General features: G+C 32.0%; 2 protein-coding genes across 6 annotated transcripts; one reads left to right on the top strand and one right to left on the bottom strand.

The window, feature by feature from the left end:
• Positions 1-4321: 4321 nt before the first annotated feature.
• On the top strand, positions 4322-10147 carry Zip88E (Zinc/iron regulated transporter-related protein 88E). Its single transcript, XM_088225458.1, has 4 exons — positions 4322-5509; positions 5762-5974; positions 9222-9378; positions 9818-10147. Exons 1-4 carry the CDS (start codon positions 4934-4936, stop codon positions 9829-9831), a joined length of 960 nt encoding a protein of 319 aa, XP_088081584.1. The 5' UTR covers positions 4322-4933; the 3' UTR covers positions 9832-10147.
• A 206-nt stretch (positions 10148-10353) lies between these two features.
• On the bottom strand, positions 10354-21564 carry ninaG (neither inactivation nor afterpotential protein G). 5 transcript variants are annotated; one of them, XM_088225452.1, is made up of 8 exons: positions 21367-21564; positions 18043-18237; positions 17731-17955; positions 17328-17649; positions 17018-17142; positions 15411-15594; positions 14188-14407; positions 10354-12585 (listed from the first exon to the last, which is right to left on the bottom strand). In XM_088225452.1, exons 1-8 carry the CDS (start codon positions 21439-21441, stop codon positions 12423-12425), a joined length of 1509 nt encoding a protein of 502 aa, XP_088081578.1. In that variant the 5' UTR covers positions 21442-21564; the 3' UTR covers positions 10354-12422. The 5 variants fall into 5 exon arrangements, with proteins under 5 accessions (XP_088081578.1, XP_088081579.1, XP_088081580.1 ...); XM_088225453.1 differs by having other exon boundaries at positions 17457-17649; XM_088225454.1 differs by having other exon boundaries at positions 18043-18212; positions 21367-21465.
• Positions 21565-22067: the final 503 nt, after the last annotated feature.

The following is a 22067-nucleotide window of genomic DNA, read 5'->3' as shown; positions in this document are numbered from 1 at the left end:
CAATGGTTTTTTGTTCGCTAATAGACTATCAAAGCCAAAAACTATTTTTTTAATATTTTGTGTATCGTATTATATGCACTGACTTTTTAAAGTTTGGTAATTAATCATCACAAGTTCTCTTCGTTGAGTTCTGCTGATTGTAGAGTTGGCTTCCCGTAAACCGGAAATCTATCACAACACTATTTCATTAGTTGACCCGTAAGAACTTGTGACTTAGTTCAAAGTAGTTCATTTTTATTATTGTTTTCATATATTTTCGAGAAACTTGGCTGTACAAAAATTTTTACCGCATGTAAGAAAACATTTTTAAAATTCAATTTCCCGTAGCGCTGAACTTCTTTATTATAGATTACGCCGACAAGGTATAGTCTAAGCTGAACAGAGTTTCACAGTTCAAACCTGCTCTGTGCCAGCAGGTGTCTTGCAAAACATCAGACCCTCCTATGATTTTTTACTCTACTATTCTTCAATCACAAACTATGTACACATTAGTGAAAAGTGGGCTTTATTATGAATATCATTGAGTTTTGTGAAAGATTAGAACATATGAGATAAAAGAATAGGAGCACGGGAATAGACCTACCTATGTCCTTCTGGTGGTAAACTATTGGGAGTTGATAAACTATTTTGTACTTGCTCCAATGAACGACAATCCCAGGAATATGTAATGTATTATTTATATTTAAAGCATTAACTTTGTAGTCAAACGTTTCAACTAATGTTAGTAAATATTAGTATTTATATAACCACAGTTAATGTCTGCCAGTTTCGAGATGTACCCGTCTCATTGTCGGGACTCACAACATTAACATGTAAATAATAAAATACACCATCAGCTGCATGTTTAGAACTGGTTTTTGTCGTATCCCTTATAAAATCTATGCGGTTATAAAATATTTTTGTAAATACTGTGGTGACGGTGTATTTACATATTATTTAGTGTGAGTCCTGACAAAGAGATGGGTATGTCTCGAAGCCAATAGACATTTAGTGGTTCTTTTCTAGCATTTTAATTTGTAATTCCGTATTTGAATGGTGTTTTAAAGTATTTTTTCTTCTTAATTCAAAGGTAGGTATCATGAGGATGGATCGCGAAAAGGATAGGAATGAAAGATAATCAGCCAGGAATAGTATTGACATATGCTGTTTTGTACTAAACATCATGCACACACCAACATGTATATTCTTACACCTACAATCTCAAATCTACAAGTATACGTCCACATGGACACAGTGTGTAAAGTGGCTACGACAGATTATAAGCCTATAAATGCCTAGACATTATCTATATTTGGTTCTCAAAATTTACTCTATGTCTGTTGAATTTCTATCAATTAAACTATTTGGAACATGCCATGAGATACATTAAACCGTGCTTTTGTAGATGTTTCTCAAAATTTAAAACGGATGGATACTAGACCGTGCTTCTGTAGATGTTTCTCGAAATTTAAAGTGTATAAAACTTTGATGAAAACAAATCATCAGTACCTCAAATATAAGAAGATTTAAAGATGCACCATTAACAAAATTTCAATCATTCCTAGGTTTTAATCCACCATCCAAAATTACTAATTAGACAGGTCGTAGTCCCATGGCAGTGTCGTGACACCAGATCAGGAGGTCTGAGGTTCTAACCCCGCTCTGCCACGACTTATTTCTCAATTCTTTATTATGTTCATTTAGGACTAACAGAAAATAATGACAAATATATACTATTATTTGGATAAATTATAAGAATGCAAATAAAAAAACTTATCATTTTATTGCGTATTAAAATTACTAATATAATTACATAAAATATGATTCCCATTTTTTAACAGTGAGTATTTAATACTCTTTGGCCCTCAAAATTGAAACACTTAGGTAAATTATAAGAAGGTAAATATTTATTTTTAAAATAAAAAAAATATTTTAAAATTAATTCGTCCTTCATGGATTTGTCCATTTTTTCTCATCTTCCTTTGTTTTCCAAGACGACCAAGTGGGAAGGAATCAACGAATGATAAGACTTTATCAAATGATTCATAATAGTAATAATATTATAAACAATGCAATCACAATAGTCCTGACACATTATCAATAATTCTTTTGTTCGAATATTTGTTTTATTTTATGTACACAACAAATATAATACATGTGTTTGTATTCAATATGTTTGGATAATACATAAAAAGGCTAACATAAAATTAGGTTGTATTTTATAATAATGTGAATTATAAACAAAAAGTACAAATAATCTGTTTATTTTACATGTCTTTTTCCCATGACACTTTAATTATTTTACAATAATAAAACTGTGTTTAAAATAAATTTTAAATTTTGGTGGAAATCTTTGAACTGCTAACTATTGATATTAACACCATGAATTCACAATAGCAATGGAAGCTGCCAAAAAATACTTGATATTCTAAAACTGATTAACAATAAGAATACATACTACAGTCTACTTTAAAACTAAAACTGGTACTACTACTACTACCATCACGTTATTTCCCCGTAGGATGGGTAGGCCGAGAGGATGGACCGCTTCACATATCTATCCTGGCATATATTCCTTGTAATCTGTGATTCCAAATGCTTCTTCCACATTCATACATCTTGTCGTACATGCCTTTTCAGTTCTGTCTGCTTTTGACATGACCAGGCTTAATATTTACTAAAACTAAAAAAATCAAATGGGATAAAGAAATTTTAGAAGACTGAAACCTTCTAAAAGGTCATTAATTTTAACAATACTGTGAAAAGGTTAGCAATAATAATTTAGGGACGAATAAATTTCGCTTGCTAATATTTTTTTAGTGTCAATAATTTGACATACAACAATCTGACCAATAAAAAAGCAAGAAATTAATGGCGGGAACATAGAATTAAGAATAGTCCAGAAACCGCATACGCGCATCAAACAGAAGGCGACTAAACTACTCTTAAAGGAGTAGTTTTACGTTTTGACCCATTAGTTTTTATGTAGACGTCGGCGTCGCTCAGTACGCAACTCCCGATTTGAATTCAACTATGCCGTGTTGTGTCGTTTTAAAGTCTAGAAATACTGCTGGGATCTTAAAGAAACAGGATGGAATCACATTTCATGTGTAATTAGCAAATGCATATGTAAGTAGCAAATGCATTACTAAAAAATTGAATTATTTTCCCATCTGTCAGATTGTCATAGAAAACAAAATGAATATTTTGTTAGTGTTGCGAGGCTAATCATTTTTTTTACGCTACTTTGCTCATCTAATGAAAATTGAACACAACGCCGTGGTGGACATTTGACAGACATTATCTTGAAAACATCTAATATTATTTAACATGACATAAAAATACCCGTTTTATGTAAAATAAATTTTGTTTTATTTTTTAAGTTCAAAGTTCATTAATTAAATTATTCTGTTTCTGCGTGTACAGTAAAATTTCAGAGAAATTAACAAATTGCTTTTTCTTAAATACAGGGTTACGATCTAAATATTTGAATGAATAAACCAATATAGTGTTGATAAAAATGTTAAATGCCGTAATGGCCAAATAATCAGAAAATATTACATAAATGCCATAATAATAATGAGTATTTTCCATATTTCTTTTCATCAATCTGAAATCCGAACTGACATTTTTTTTGTTTTGTAGTACCTAAAGTACTTATTTACAGGGAGTTCTTTAAATCCTGTCACATCCGAAACCACGATGATCAGTATGGGCAAGAAGACATATAAGCATATTAAAAAATATATTTAGAACAAAGAAAATTTTAAATTTAAAATATTTAAAAAAACAAATAGTTGCTTACTTCTGCAGGGGAGAAGTGAGGGGAGATCAGACTCCCCCCCCTCCTCGTCTCACCCCACAAAAGTAAGCAACCATTTGCTTTTTTTGATATTTTATTTTTTTAAATTTTATTCGTTCTAAAAAAATATTTTAATGTGATATGTCTTCTTGCTCATACTGATCATCGTGGTTTCGGATGTGACAGGATTCAATGAACACCTGTATAATATAACATTATTATGAAACATGAGATGATTATGATTTTCGTATTTTCGCTCTTAACTATATTTGTAACTGTGCAGGTAAGTAAATACGTTGGTAGGTATTTTGTACTACCTACTGGATAAAAACTAAAAACTGTAGATAGGTAGTGTAGATCAGTGTAGATGCAAGATAGGTAGGTACCAACAGGTTTATCGAAAGATTTTATTGGGATTTCGTTTATATACCTACACAATATACCTATTGAAAATGAGGTAAATATGTCAAGGCCGAATCAGAGATTAGGGTTTACGGTACCTAGGTATAGTAGGTATGTAATTTATTTTATTATTGGGTTACAGAATATGCGTCGGTAGAAGTGTGTAGTTTTGCAAGATAACAAAGATCGCGAAATATTGAAATTACGGTTGTCATTTTTGCTTATTTATTATGTGTATGTAGTATTATGTTATCAGTTAATTATATATTTTATTTGTTGTATGAGTACTATGAACCGCATATTTATCATTTATACAAATCAAACTTAAGAATTCTTATTGATAACATGCATTGTTACTAAACTTGTTACAAAAAAAAATGCGATTAGGATTCGCAGTTTCAATTAGTGTGGCTCAGGTTCTGATGTGGGTGTCCGGTGCGTCTACATTGCAATAACGTTATTATTTGTTATTATAATCATGCATAAATAGGTATACTATCCCGGTTTATTTTTATTTTGCGATAGTGACAAGTGACTTAATAATTCGCGATCTAGTCTTAAAGTGTCAGTTCTTTTTAATATTATTTGATTTATTCCGAGTATCTACCTAATATAAACAAGACGTGTGGTTTCTTATTTATAAATCCGCGATTGAGTGTCAATATGATCGTATTATTGGTATTTTAAATACGCCGAACTGTGTCCGCCCCCTTTGCGGTTTTTTGTAATTTGCGCCTATTTTGCATTAAAATGGAAGCCGCGGAAGCAAAAATAATATCGATGGTGTCATTGGGCATCGGAAGCTTTTTAGCTGGAATATTACCTGCCTGGCTCAGTCCCCTGAGTAGGGAGCGTTGCCCCCTTTTCCTGTCTTGTCTCTTGTGCTGCGGAGGAGGTGTACTCCTGGCTACGTCTCTTCTTCACATGCTACCAGAAGCGAGAGAAACCCTTCCACTGCATGCCGAGTTATCGGTTTGTGGGGGGTTCTTCATAATCTACTTTGTCGACGAATTAGTCCACTTCCTCTGTGGAGAGTCTATAGACAAAGACGAACGTAACGAAAGACAGCATTTGAACGAACACCACGGACACAGCCATTATTCGCAACAGAGCCAGAATTATGGTTCGTGTGATGCTTCAGATTTTGTGGGGCAGGAAGTGAGAGACGAGAGGCTGGTACTCGGGTTGGGAGATGCGTCATGTCACGTAAGCCACGAAGAGCCGTGTAACCGGAGTTCAGCTGGCTTTATAGGGCTCCTACTGGCACTACTTCTACACTCTGTACTGGAAGGCCTAGCCATCGGACTACAGAGCGTCGGTAACAAAGTACGAATATTTATTTTTTCTATGTTTACTAAATATTACGTTGCCAAGCAAATCAATGCCAAATTCTTTTATTTTTAAATAAACTAACTGTTCCGCACAAAAGATATGAATGAAAAGGTATTGAAACATTTTTAATTTATTACTATTTTAGTGTGTAGTTCTTCAAATAATTTATATCAGTTCATTCAGTGAATAAATAAATCCATAGCATTTATTATATTATTTTTATGATAAAATACATACTTATTTCAGGTCATTTTACTAGCTGGTGCTGTGGCGTCACACAAACTGGTCGTAGGATTCTGCCTTGGAGTAGAAATATCTGCCACGGGAAGTAGAAATATCTGTTCTCATATTGTAACCATTGCAATCTTCAGTTTGGGCTCAGTTGTTGGAATCGGTATCGGAATGTTCATACAAGGTTCCGATGAAATCCAAACTCAATCTACGATGGGAATATTAATGGTAATTTTATTTGCTCTATTATTTTATACGCATACTAAAATAATCGGCCTCGTGGTGTAATGGTCAGCGCGTTAGCCTGCCATGCAAAAGGTCTCGGGTTGGATTCCCGACAGAGGTTGATGTGAAATATTTATTTGAATGGGTGTTTTCACACTAGAATATTTCATAGTCCCTGGACTGGTACCTGAAGCGTAAGCCTGATCATCTTACCTTCATGTAACAAAAATGATCAAGATACGCTGCAATTGGTGTACGAATGCAGTGTCTTATGCACCATTAGGTAAAATAATAATAAACAGTAAAATATTCTACAATGTTTGAGTATGTCCAAATGCTTGCAGATTTCCTTCCTAGGGGGTTGTTCATATCTAAATTTGTTGCAACCGAGAGAAATGCCTAGACTTCCATATTCCCTTCTCAAAAATGTTTTCCTTCACTGTTGCAACAAATTTACAGTAAAAAAAAATTCAAAATTTCATAAAAAAGTTGTAAATATTTTCCACTATTGCATTATAATTTTTGTTAGTAGCGTATGAAAATGTACCTAACATGCAATTCCTTCCAGATATTTTTTTGTATTAAAAAGTCTGCTTCAAAATGTTATATTTTAAATGATAGCTAAATAATTTACACTCTAATGTAAAATTTTCAGTTTATGGGATCCAAAATAGATTTTGAAATTTTGCACACATCTCGGAAATCAGAATCACACAATCGGAAATATTAATATAAAATTTTTTAATGGAAAAAAAAAACGAAAAATATAAATACAATACAGTCCGCTCATCAAATTATTTTACATTAATAACCCTTTTTCACTCTCCTAAAATCCGACTTGTTCCAACACAATGGAACCTCTCTGTCCTCTGTCAAGTTGAAACAAAAATATAAATTTAAATAATAAAATTATCATTATCAGTCTTTCTACGAGACAAACCAATTTGAGAACAGAAATTGGGTATTTATCTTCTGTTATCAATAAATTATAATACAAATAAATACGTAAATCTCTTGAAGTGGTTGGATTATTAAATGAAAATCATGTTGTTGCTGAGCAAATAGTTTATCTCTTCCTTAAACTATCCTCTTTCTCTATCCTTTTTTTCTTTCACCTTTCTTGCAGGTCCTTCAATAGGAAAAATCACGTTTTTTTTTACATTTCTTAAGCAATTTAGGTCTATGAAAAACTGTCCAGTAAAAAAAAATATTTTTTGCTAATTATTAGTAGCATAAAAAATACTTTTAAATTTGTAATTTTGAATTCCCGCAAAAACGGTAATTCCATTGGCCAGACGTCACAACAACAGAGGCCAAATACGTCGCGTTTTTCTGCTAACATATTTTTATTGAATTTATTTTTTACATTTATGTATGAAAACATTTCTCTACAATATCCAAATTGATTTTGAAAATACAATGAATTATTCTAAATCCATTTCATATATTTTTATTGGTAATCGTAGTATGTGATATTTCTCTATTGTCCAAAGTAAAATATAATTTCTTAAACAAAATTGTATATTAACAAATTACAACAGGGATGGAGAACATTTTAGTGAAGCGAATATGTAAGTCTAGGCATTTACAGGGCTTATAACCTGTCATTTGCTGGTTTAAGTGGCCACTTTACACACTGTGTAACATTTACCATTTTGCCTATGTCTAAAAACATTTGTAATAAAATTGTACATATTAAAAAAATTAAATATCTTCTCTGTTAACCTGATACTGAACATATTTAAAATAAAAGATTTTACAGAAAATTCAATTTTAGCTTTTAGACAATTTATTTATTCACATACATAAGGTACATTATTTGAGACAATAAGTCCCAACTCCATGGGACTAAAAGTCCTGTGGTGAGATGGGACGAGCAATTATATGACACAGACACATATATCAGAGTATATCACCACAAATAAAGGATTAGAAACATAAAAAATAATTTTAAAAAATATTTAAAAAAACATATATATGGCACACCAATAGTAAACAGTAAACTCAAGCATTTGGAAAATCATCAAGGAGTTTCCTACTCCAATCCCTCCCACTAAGGAAAATCCAGTCCTTAACTCTTTTCTTGAAAATAATTTTTATCCTTGAGAGCTTAATACGTTCTTCCAAAATATTGAACACTCTCGGTGCGATAAATAAGAGATGTCTCTGAGCAAAAGTCGTGTTCTGGGTATGACATAATTCATGCTCTGGGAAAACCTCGTACGGACATTTTGCTGAGACCTCTCCTTATTGTTTGACCAGAAGTGTGTAAGTGCTTCTTTTAGGTACAGTTGTCACATATCCAGCACCTTCATGTATTGGAACAGCTTTCTGATGGGTATGTTGGAGGGCGCCGGAACATTATTCTCAATAAAAATTTCTGTGTAATTATGAGCGGCTTGAAAATGGATGCCGCACAACCCCCCCAGCCAGCTATTCCATAGGTTGCCGTGGATTGAAACAGAGCAAAGTACACACTTATGAGAGTGTCAATATCCAGAATGTTTCTAAGAGAGCAAAATAGATGGCACAGCTTTCTCAACCTAGAGTTCAGTGACTGGGCCTGGCCCTCCCATAGCAAATTCCTATAAATGATAACACAAAGGTATTTTATGGAATCTACCTGTTGCAGAAGTTGGTGTGTTTTATTACAGTAAATTCTTAGATTAAGCGTATTGCTTGGTAGTGAACTATTATTTATACAAAATGTCAGATATTTAGTTTTATTGATATTAAGTGTAAGAAGATTATCATTGAGCCATTGTTTAACAATGTTTATACCAAAGTTTGCTTTCTGAAAGACAGCGTTCCAGTCTCTAGCCTCAAATAACAAAACCGTGTCGTCGGCAAACGAAATAATTTTTCTGGAATTATTTATTTTGCTAAGAGAGTTTATGTAGACTAAAAATAAGATTGGTCCCAGGACGCTGCCCTGTGGAACTCCAAAAGTAATAGTCGACTTTGTACTTCGCGCTTCTCCCTGTGATGTATGAATTACTGTTTATTGTGATCTCAAGGCTAAGAAATTTTTGAGTAATAGAAGAGCTTTATCTCTGATGCCAATATGTTGTATTCTTTCTATGAGAATCAAGTGGGAAACCGTGTCAAAAGCTTTAGCAAGGTCTAAAAATACTGCAATGAGCTTTCTTCCATTATCAATTGAAGATAAATTTGTTATCTTCCCATTGTAATCGCCCTTCAGAAGTCACTTGAACTCATTAATAATCCAATTATGTTTTTTTCATTTTAGTCACTCGCTGCTGGAACCCTGTTATATGTTACTGTAAGTGAAGTGCTTCCTAGAGAAAGAGCCAAATGGCATCACTCAAGCAGGAAAGCGGGCTTGATACAATTAACTTCCACACTTTTTGGTTTTGTGTTAATGTACCTCATGACAAGATTTATAGGTAAGTTTTTTTTTAAATAAAGCATTGTAATTATGTACATATATTCTATCTACACAAGTGGTCAATAATCTAAATTGATCATTACGAATTTTCAATAAATTGTAAATTAAACATGCTTTTGTATTCTATATGAAACAATTAGTGTTTTTTCCTGTTTGTCAGTGCTTTTTACAAATGAGATTTTTTAGATAGGAAACACCTAAAAAATATACAAAATTCCTAAAAAATATTTGAAACGTTTGAACTAAGAGATTCAAATTTATTGCAACAGAGAGGGAAAATATTTTTGAGAAGGGAATATTGAAGTCTAGGAATTTACGGGGCCAGTCATTGGCTGGTTTAAGTGGGAACTTTACACACAATAAAGAATGATCCACTTTGAAAGAACTCTTAAATTAAATATATCCCAATTAAACCATTCATTTAATTACTTTTTCAGGTGAAGATCAGTAATTATTTTATCGGGTGACCTGAATACTTAACCAAAATTATAACACAAAACTGACATGATATAAATCTGTGATATGATGTACGACTGATCAATCTTGAAGATTGTGTATTGACTTACATAAGTATATTATATATTATGTTATTGAATAAAACCTTGTAAGAGACATTTAATTTATATTAAGGTTATAAATATAAAATGTAACAAGTGGTAAAAATGTATTAAATGATTCATACATAAGATAATTTAATATGGGTAAGAATACAATGTTGACATTTAATTTAACATAAGCATTTTTTTTTAATAAACTGGAAATATCAATTTTTAAACTTTATTTCATAGTGTGATTTTTATATGGTTAAAAAATATATTCTGTGAAAGAACAATCAGCAGTCAATAAATTGCAATAATTAATGATTTGTTTATAATGAAATCATATTGATTACAAAACTATTATACAAATATTGAAATGTGAAAACACAATGGCACTTATTTCAACAATCAGTATAAACAGTGATTTATAATAATTGTGTGCTTATGGTATTAATTACACTATTAAATTGATTAGAATATATTTTATATATACATATATATTTATAGTAGATACTTAATAATGTTATCAGACATGCATATAAATGGGTGTAGATGATTTTTTCAAAGGCTTTGCTTCCTGATGGTTACAAATTTGTCCAGGCGTTAAACTTATATGAGAATGCATTTGATGTAACTAATCACTGTCGGTACATATTTGAAGATTTTTTTAGTAGTTTCGGCCATTTTGAAGTAATTAGTTCCAAAAAATGACTCCTAGGGATCAGTTTTGTATAGAGCTGTCACCCGTTTCGTTGTGAAAAATTACTACTCCTTTTCGTTAACAAACCTCAATATTATAATTATGATGGCAGGTAAGTTTTTTTTTCAATATTCTTATGGTTTGGTTATAATGCGGGTTTTTTTATTATTTTTTTGTAAATAACATATCATATTGGAAAAATAACAACTTTTTATATTGCTATTCTCTGACAGTACACATTTATAACACAATAAAAATATGTAATCATTTCCAAGCCATAAATAACATAAATCAAAAAGAAAAAGTTCAAAAACTGCTAAAATCTATGTTCAGGAATCAAAGGGTTAATAGAAAAAACTGTTTCATGTATTCTTTCAAAATATATTGTATTGATTACTTTTGTGTATCATGAAATTTGATGTAATTTTGAATTTGTTATTAAATTTACCTTGCATTTCTATTAACGTTTTTTTTATTCACAATCTCTTACCTGTATTTTAATTTAAGAACAAGTACAGATAAACATTACAATTAGTTCATAAGATATGCTCACAATTTTTCACTACATCTAAGAGATGTATTTATTATATTTGCATTCATATACTTAATTGGCAGGCTTAATTTGCAGACTCACTCAGATCAGAGTTTTGAGGTTAAAGCCCCACTTAATTCCCATTTTTCTAAAAGTGAGTTATTTACAACCCTAAATTTGTTGCAACACAAATGGAAAAAAAGATTGAGAAGAAAATATAGAAGTCTGGGCATTTACAGGGTTTATGACCGTGAGGTTTTAAGTGGCCACCCTGTGTAACTTTCACCATTCTGCCTATGTTTAACATCCACATTTCCTCAACTCTTCCATCTTTTGACTTTTGTGAAGCAAAAGAGCTGAAACCTTTATCATGTGGGTGAGATTCATCCGGCTGAACCAATTCACCTACTAGGCAACGCCTGAAAACAATTTTTGTACTCCTTATACCAGTTAGTTTAATCAACAATATTTTGAGTATGTTGCTACAAATTTAGATCTAAATAACTCCTTAGAACCCGTTCAAAAAGGCTCCTAAATTTAAATATTTAAGTAAATCATGAGGCGCATATAATTATTTTTTAAATTTAAAATAAATTATTTATATTTGTTTGATTTAGTCATGACTCATGACATATCTTTCTTGGTCTTATTCGTTTTCTACATCTACCAACATTCACATTGTAAATCTTTCTTGTCGTTCTTTTGCTGTTCAACAAATATTAGAATATTGACATGACAAGTCAGAATATTCATGTGCGTGCTGGGTTACAATACTCTCTAATCTCGTAATCATATTTCTCTGCGAAAAATTTCCGACAAGCTGATTTCTGTAAGTATATAATATAATTCAAATATACTGAAAGAGATCAGTTATGTATATGTTTCCAATAACTATAATAGAGCGAGATCTCATGCACTGTTTTACACACATTTAGAAGCCATACAAATGCAAGTCAGAATTCAAGTCAGATTGCTGAAAACAGCTTCTGCAGATAATATGGACATATTTTTCTGTATAAATCAGCAGTTTAGCAGCTATCTGCTTTCTATTCATTAATTTGTCATTTGTAATGTTATTCTATCTGATATTACAGTCTGCATTACGTAATTGGTTAAACAATCCGTAAAATAATGCAGACTACAATTGTTAAATAAATATAGTACTCAGTAAAAAGTTTAAAATTAATTCAAAATTAAATTTATCAACAGTGTTAAATCATTTATTCACAAATATTTAAATATGTAAAATATTTTTTAATGACCTTTTAAGGTTATTGTGCTTTTTCTTTACAAGATGGTTGTATATTATGTCTTTCTCTTATTATTTTGGCTGCTCTTTCAGCGATTACCACAATCACAGAGTTTGGGGGCGAACTTACTGGTGTGGGTAGAATACTGGCATCCACTATGCTTAGTTTCTGAACTCCTCGCACCCTACAAATTGCAGCATACACATTATTTGTATTTGATTGATTAACTAATTATGTGGCTTGGAGCTATAAGGGTCATTTTGTGGCGTTATAATGAACTGTTTGACATCTTTGATAACAAATATTAATAAAAAAACATTACAACACACAATGTGTGCGTTAAATATACAAGTTTTTTAAATTGATGATGACCCTCTACAATGGTGGCAAGAAAAATATGAAATCTGACATTGGCCCTTCTATATCCAAGCCACAGAATTATCAGAATAGTACAGCAGAAAATCTCAAAAGAAAAGATTTGGATAAAACATTATCTCATAATTTACAGCCGATAGAGAATATCTTTTGCTCTATTGCACAAATATTATTATTATTATTCACATTGCAAATATTTAATTTGGTTTTTGGTATAACAACTAACAGTTGGTTGGTCACTACGCTTGCAATTTTCGACCTGACTACCTACTACCCGATGTTTTGCTATAAGCTGTAGCTAAACTTAATGATTAATAATCCTAGAATGGTTTTTGTCCATATAAACACCTCTATAAGCGGACTGCGAATATGTACATATACGGCTATACGGGTGTCCCAGAAATCAACGTCAACCCGGAAACGGGTGATATGAAATTAGGTTTGGATGGATGAACAGAATTGGCATGAAATTAGGTTTCATAAAAAACATTTTTTTTTCCTCAATTAAGAAGTTTTTTAGCAAGTGTTATACCATTTTAGAATTTAAACTAAACGGGCCATTTTTTAAAGCCACTTGCCAAAATAGCGTAGTACTTTTTTTTTCAGCACAGTCGGTTAAAGTTTGGCGATGTAATTATTATTAATTCAATGTTGGACAAAAATCTAAAATTTTATCAAAAACTGAGGCAGGAACCTTTTAATTTTTAACTGAAATTTAGAGAAGAGTTATTCATGGTTACATTACAGGAAAAAAATCTAAGAAAAGTTAATATTTGTAGTCACAGGAATTGAAAGATCATCACAGGGTGTCAGTTTTTCTGAATTATTTTTTGATACTTATAATTTGAAAAGTACTTTACTAAATTTAAAAAAATATTTTTCTGATAACTGTCACAACTTGGCCTATCACCCGTTTCCGGGTTGACGTTGATTTCTGGGACACCTGTATATACGGCTACATCAGCATATAGCTGGACTACTCTAATTTGGCAATCCAGAGTATAGAAAGCGGTCAACAAAACCAGTTGAAACAAGAAAAGATTTCTATAAAATCCAACTGTTCAGTGGTTGAAAAAAAAAATACTGATAATTAATAGCTCTTAATTGTTTAAATTTTGATATTTTCATCATCATCATTCCCTTCTCCACACATAATGATCCATAGGGCACTGCATGTGCACACCAATCGGTCTAGGGGCTATGAAATATTGCAGTATTGCAATATTGCATTTTAAAATAATATTTAATATCAAACATATCGGAAATAACAACCGAGACCTCTCTAGTAAGCGAATGTGCTAACCACTATGATACGAGGCGGAGTCTTTAAATATTATGCATTTCAACAAAAACACTAAAATAAGAAAATTGAATATCCTAAATATAAATTAACCAAATTAACTAAACATACATTAGAGATGGGTCAACAACCGGAGTTCGACCTGCCATAGTACATGTACCAGCAATGTGATGTCCTGTCAGAGCTCCAAATCTTATTATACATTCCAGAAAGGTATCAGAAATATCTTCTGTCCATAAATGCATGCAATCATCCAACTGGGGCCAGTGTAAAACGGCACCAAGGTCTTGAAATGTTTTGGTTTTTAACACATCCATTGATAACCTTATTGCTAAAAAGATGATTTAAAAAGTACTGATTTAAAAATAAATTGGGCTAGTAACAATACAAAACAAGCATACGGTCATACCACTCTGCAACCGAGTTTTAAAAAATGCACTATTTTAACATTATTTTATTAAAAAATTAAAGGTAATTAAATATATTTTTCTTAAACTGCTGCCGACGTAACGCCACATATAAAAACTTAGCGGCCCTTACTGAGACCTCTTAATATCTATATAGAATAGGGACTTCAGTATGTGTATGCGAGGTACTGCCCTTACAATAAATACTAGCATTTGTTACTTTCGGGGGTGGTCATCACCATACCGAAGCACATAGAATAGAGATTATTATAGATATAAAATAAAAATACTATTATTTACTGTCTACCATATCATTTCTGTCTGTATGTTAACTGCCGTGTGGTTCGCGCCAAAATGCGACCAGGTAGCGAGGGGGGACATCTTTATATGTGGTGCGAGGGGGACAGATAGTGTGTTTACCAATATTTTTATTTTTTTAAAGATTGATGAAACCCCACATAAGACCCCATAGCTGTAGAGATGGCATTTTACTCTGTTGCATAAAACAAAAGGGTTGCAAATTTTTAGTTTAAAACAAACATGTAAAGAATGATTTAGGTTTGCGCTTGTGATTCTCGACCTGGGTACCTACAGCAGATTGTTTTGCTATAAACTATAGCTAACTTCATGATTGATGATCCTAGAATGATTTTTGTTTGGATCAAATCAATTCTCAAGATCTTTATCATATTACTAATTGCAAAAGACACAAGAAATACATTATTTTTTGTTAACAAAAATGCCAACATAATGGCTACCTACCGCATATAAAAGATATGAATTTTTATCTATGTTGATTTATTTTTTTAATAATTCTTCAATTTTTTAAAGAAATACAAGCTTGGGTTACTATTATACCCACGACAAATTTTAAATCCAACAAAACACAACTTAAATATTTATAGTTAGTAAAATGTACTTCTTTACCTTTTATTATACATTTGATGTCATTATGATTCGATAAATAATTAGGATCTATCATTGGTTCCTGCTTTGGATCATCATTTTTCAATAGAATAGAGCCTCTGCTGGATGGTTGGAAACACGTGTTCAAGAAAATAAATCCTTCCTGATCAGGATGTTTGTAAAACGGAAAGAATGAACGAAATATCTAAAATACAAAACATTCACAAGATAAAAAAACATTGGGATTTGATTTTGAGACTTTAAATCCCTCGATGAAAACCCCATTCTTTTACAAATTAGACAGATGCATTTAAAAAAAGAAAAAATAGTGCATCTGGTTAAACCCCTCCGAGTACTATGCATTAATTAACGTTTATTACATTATATATATATATATATATATATATATTAAAATCATAAATACACAAAGAACCAGTGAGAATATTTACATTATACTTAAGATTATTTTTATTTATTTAATGACTTTTTATACAAACATGTTTCTTGAACCTACACTGGTGAGTTTATTACCTTACGGAAATTTCTTTCGTCAATAAGTTTTTACAATGTTGGTTTTTACCAATGAATAATATCAAATATTATAGTTGGAGCTTCTTTTAGAAGATACAGAGTTGATTTATTTGTTTAATATTTTTGCCAATATTATACTAATATGCCAAAATTTAATACTAAACATTTTGAAAAAAGTTATGTATATCAGGGAATAAATTTCTATAACAATTTGCCTGACAAAATAAAAATTATCAATGTCTTTTCAAAATTCAAACTAAAGGTAAAAATATTTGTTTATTAACCTCCTTAATTAAATGTTTCTTTTTAACATTTAAATCATATTTAAGTTTTTTATTTTAAAATTAAAGAAATATGTTTTTTTGTTTTTTTTTAATGTTTTTTTCTTTTGTTAAGTAACTTGAAAACCTTATTTTATAATTTTCTTCACCATGTTACATTATGTAGGCACGTGGATGAATGTGTATGTGCGTGTGAGTGAGTGTGCTTGTGCGTGTATATGTGAGTGTAATTATACATGAGAAATAGTTTTAAAAAGAGGATTTCTTAGTATTTTATATCTAAGCTGATTTATAGATATTTTTCTCACTAGGTACCTAAATAGAAAAGCAAGGAAAAATGAAGAAGTTCAGTGGTGGTAAAAATAATAATATTGGTATTTACTATTAAGACTCAAACTAAGCCAAAAAAAATATTAGTTTTATGTATTGTATTATCATCGCTATGATTTTTTTTAAATTTTGTAATTATTAAATTACACCGGCCATGATGTCACAAGTTCAAGTCTGCTAGTTTTCTTGATATTCAAAAGAATCCCGTACCTATCAAAACCCACTAAACATTGAAGAAAAAGGCTATCTGGAATCCGGAAATCTATCGCAACATATAACAACACTATAATTTATTGGTTATTGTTCACCTGAACCTGTGACGTTTCAAAGTAGTCTATTTTTATTCAAATCATTATCACTAATCATTTCATACATTTTTGAGAAACTTTGTCGTACAGTTAAATGCTCTAATTTTTACGAAGAAAACATTTTTTTATCCAATTTCCCGTAGCACTGAACTTCCTCATTGTGGTAATTTTTTCATACCTCAGGCTTGAAATTAGCTATCTCCCGAAGTACAACTTCATCCACAGAACCCATAGCAAACAAAATTATAGCAGAGTGATCTTCTCCCCTTCCAAGAGCTACAACTCCAGGTGATGCAAGGTAGCCTGTCACAAACAGATTATTGGAACTAAAATATAATACTTATCAATAAGACTAGAACTATGTACATATAAATATAATTGTTGTGTTAGGTATAGTCTAAGTTCATTATTATAAGCGTAAATAAACCAAAGAGTGCCTTTTTAAAAGTTCATAAAGATGGTACTAAATTAGTATAATATTAAGTTACCTTGTCCTTTCAATAAGTATGAAAATAATGATTTCAGGGTGCTTATTTTGGCTAGGGTCATTGTTATGGGCTTGTTTATACTAATGTAAAGGGGCATATTAAGATGGTCATGCAGATTTTTTCCAACACCTTCTGACTGTGAAACTTCATCAATTTTTAAATTAAGTAAGTCATTTTTTGGTCCAATCCCTGATAATATTAAGAGCTGTGGGGTTTTTATAGATCCAGCACATAAAATTATTTCCTTTCTAGCTCTTACTGTAAAGAAAACATCATTTCTATACATTTCAATGGATTCAGCTTCTTTCTTGTTAAAGTGTATCTAAAAGCAAAAATGTTTTTTTTTAATATACCTATACATTCATTCATGTATTAAATAATCCACACCGCTTTTTTTTATTACCTTAGTTACTAAAGAATTAATTAAAACATGTAAATTTTTCCTATTTAAGTTATGCAAAAGGTGAGAAATCAAACTCGATTCCCTTTGTCCGTTATAAATTGTATATTTTAATGGATGTACGTCCATCTTTATTTCTTTGGACAGTTCAACAGAAGATTTCATAAAGGCCACATTAATGTCTTCAAGGTTTTGGTCAATATTCGATAGTCTAATTACATGATCCATCTGCAAATAAGTATGTTATAAAATTGTGTGTAGGTAATACAGAGTAGTTATTTGAATGCTCTATAAGTGTTTGTTTAAAATACATACCTTAGATTTAATGTTTGACGAATCTTCCGATGAAACAAAAGTTTTGTTAATAAAAGTTTCCATGTTTTTATATTCCCATCCTTTTGCTCCCATTTTATTCCACATATCAAAATCCTCAGGCAACCCCAAGCCATGTAACAGATAATTAATTTGTCCCGAGCCCCCGAGACCTTTTCCACGAGGCAAAAACTGAATCTTAAAACAGATACATTACAATGTAAAAATAAATGCTATTAAAAAGTACTTATGTACCGTAGAACTCCCCAACTATGTACCACCCCAGAATCAGAAACATTTTATTAAACATCATGCATTTACGAAGACGCCCCTGGTTCTTTCTTTATCTGTGGTACAGTTGAGAGTTGGAGCCAATTTCTCATGTCATTTCATCGCGGCTTGCTGTTGGTCGTTTTACGGGGTGATAAATTTTAATTTAGTTGATTTTTTGCTACTTTTTTATTCTTGTCAAACTTTCTTGCATCTAGGAAAACTGGTAAGTGTTACAAATGAGTACTATATTTTAAATTGTAGGATATTTCTTTGCAATTATTTAGATTCTATGTAGCCTTTGATACTGTTTGAGGTTATCTTGATATTTACGAAAATGTCGAAAAGAACACTTTGTCACCCAACTATGTACCATGGCTCAGAGATGAGACAACTTATTTATTCTTTAAATGTTGCCCAATAATTATTATGGTACATAGTTGGGATTAAATATTATTTTTTAAATCAGAGCTTCAATTATTTTTTGTAAAAGTATGAAGTTGTTGCCGACGTAACGCGGCCTATGTCAACTTGGCGGCCCTTCCTGGGGCCTTTCAATATAATTTTAACATAGGGACTTCAGTATGTGTAAGCGAGGTACTACCTCCCCAATAAAGACCAGTATTTGTCGCTTTCGGGGATGGTCATCGCCATACTGAAGCATGTATAGAATAGGAATCATTTAATTTAATATTATTGACTACCCACTATGTTATTTAATGTATCCTAAAAATAAACTTGTTCATTATTCTGTTTGAATGTTGATCGCCGCGCGGTCGGCGGGGAACTGCGGCCGGGTAGCGGGAGGGGGGCGTCCTTATACGTGGCGCGAGAGAGACCGATAGAGCGGGCGAATGTGCTCGCTATCTCTCTCACCGCGTGATTGATCAACCTAGTACCGCCCGCTATTGGCCTAGCACCGCCGCCGCACGGCAAAATGTATTGTATGTATAGCCCCGCCGGGCAAATAATAAATCAGTCAAATCGTCACGCTACTAAGGGCTTTTACTCTCCACATCGTCTCCCTGCCTCGCTTTAAACCGGACCTCACCGCCACCTGGAATATTCGACCGCTGCTACCCCCTGGACTTGGAACTCGGATACTCTTTGGATTGGATTTTGGACCCCGGATAATTTGGACCCTTGGCTACTTCCCCGGAACACACCCCGCCGTTCCCGCCGACGGAGAGATACCGGCCTTACAACCCGGTGGCCTGCTTCAGGATTGGGGCCGCCAGTGCTACTCACTAGCGACCCCGCAAGGGATCTCTAGGCAGCGATACCTCCCCTGGAGCTTATCGTTCGTCGGCCGAGGCCCGTCTACGCCCGGCTACTCTGCTTTGACATCAGCATCTACAGTATACATTTCTTGTGACTGGCACGATTGCTACGGAAGCCAGTGATCCGCCGCGTCTGTTACAGAAGTATTAGGTTGTATTTAAGAAGTATCTACCTGCTTATATATATTTTATTATATAGGTACCTATATTTTCGGATTTTAATATCTAAAACCAACCGGAGGAAAGCAGGAGCTACAAAGTGCCAACGTAAAGGAACAATCTGATGACAGTTGTGAGTCTGAAGAGGAAAAACCACCGTTACTGTCTGAAACTGACTCAAATTTTAATCCCAAAAGTAGTGATGAATCTACAAATGAACATCAATGAATGAATAACAATGAAACATTACAAGTGAATGACTATGTTCTTGTGCTATTCGAAGGAGAGAATTAGCCAGGGCAAATTAAAAAAATTATGATGCTTGAATTACGGTGAATAGCATGTCCAGATGCGGAATAAATCATCATTGGGTTTGGCCAGCCAAGGAAGACTTCAAATTATAAAAGCAAAGATTTACAGAAAACACAAACCCCAGAAAAGATTTCTTCTACCAGGGCAGCATACAAAATTCCTTGATTGGGATTCTTGCTTGGATTTTTTTTCCTTTCTTTAATTCCTTAATACCTACATACCCTTTTTCAGTTCAATTAACTTAATTTTAATTAGGTTATATAATTTCTCAACTTTTCTGTTATTTTGCAAATTAGACTTTATTATCTTGTCGAAATAAATTACTTTTATTAATAAAGTTGTGTTTTTATTTTCAATAATATTTGTAACTTGAATACAATGTTGATATTTAGCGTTACATCAATCAACAAGACTTGTTTTTTGTGAAATAAAGTGATAGTTTCTAAGGTGGTACATAGTTTAGAACTTCGATGCCTATCTATATACCACTTTTAGAAAAATATTTAAAAATACTTCCAATTAATATATTCAACAAATTTCAATCTCAGAATATTTCGTAGATAGTGTTTTATTTTTAAAAAATACAAAATAAAATTGATTAAAACACAAACAAGGTAGTTATTTGTCAAAATATACTAAAATTGGGGAGTTCTACGGTAACCATACTTGCATATAAAAAATGTAATGTATTTTTTGTAACTAAATGGACTGTAAAGTCCGTAATGAAATTAAAGTAAAAACAGTACTTTGTTTTTACTTTAATTAATATAATTTACTTTTGAGATTGTACTTTTCAAATCGAAACTTCACCACATAATATGTGAATATATCAATAAATTTATCTATGTAACTAAAAATAAAAATAACCTAAAATTTGAATCATTATGTTGTTTTTGTGACCTTAGAAATCAATATAATATAAAATAGTTTGTCAGTAAAGGTAGAATTCCAAAGAGAGCTTTTGTAATATGTATCAACATAATGTACTATGCAAATGTAACGAGCAAGCCACGGGTTAATGTTTCTGCATTCATCTGACTTATGAAAACAGTTTTTTGACAAAATGCAAATTAGTCGAGTAATAAGTAGGGGCCCCTAAGTACTATTAGCCTAGGGCCCCAGAAATTCACGATCCGCCCCTGAATCGAGCAGCTACAACTGTAAAAAAGGAGGCAAGAAAATATGAATAACAAATGTGTAAAAATTTGGATAGTACATTATACTGCCGCAGATTTAATGATGTTTCCCTCAGAACTCTATTATTTACTAAAGCTCGAATAGAGAAGGCTGTGATATTTGAAAATACCTTATTGTGTAGTCCAAAAGACGAATATTTTTGTGGCACTGTAGAGAATGACCAATCATAGGATCCTCTCTGCATTATTGTTGGTAATATGGGAACTTTAGAGGCATAACCAAACAGATCACCGGCTTCTACTAGAAGAACGGTTACAGTTGGGTCTTCAGACAGACGTGATGCTAAAACAGACCCTGCTGTACCACCACCAACTAAAATTGACAAAAAGTTCTTTAGTTATACTGCAAACTGTTACTTATTCAATTCTAACCCCTGAAAAATAACTTCCTCCATAACCTTAATTCAATGAAGTAATATCATATATTAAACCATGTACTAAGTTCACTTATACTAGTACTTTAAGATTATTTTAATTCCACACACATTTTATGTAGATAGGCAACTTCTTTTAAGTATTTGACAGTGAGCTAATACTTATTTTTATGTTAGCAACATAATGGTGCAGTGTGTTTGAATATTGAATGGCCTATGTTGTGTTACGGTGAACCAAGGTAAACATACATTTTTTGCTTGTATGCACATTTGAATGTTTTATATGAAAAAAATTGCACACATAAGTAAAAGTTATTGAAGATTTTAATAGACTGTACGTAAGAAGGAAACAATCAAGCATTCTCCACAGCATTCTGTGTCACTATAAAATGAGCTTTCTATAAACTATAAAGTCAATCAAGGCCATCTTGCAAGAG

This window comes from Micrasema longulum, unplaced genomic scaffold, assembly GCF_059751315.1.
Source record: "Micrasema longulum isolate JH-2025_06_02 unplaced genomic scaffold, ASM5975131v1 h1tg000362l, whole genome shotgun sequence".
Classification (NCBI taxonomy): Eukaryota; Metazoa; Arthropoda; class Insecta; order Trichoptera; family Brachycentridae; genus Micrasema; species Micrasema longulum.
The sequence above is the reverse complement of the archived record's forward strand: the minus strand, read 5'-3'. Positions and strand labels throughout refer to the sequence as shown.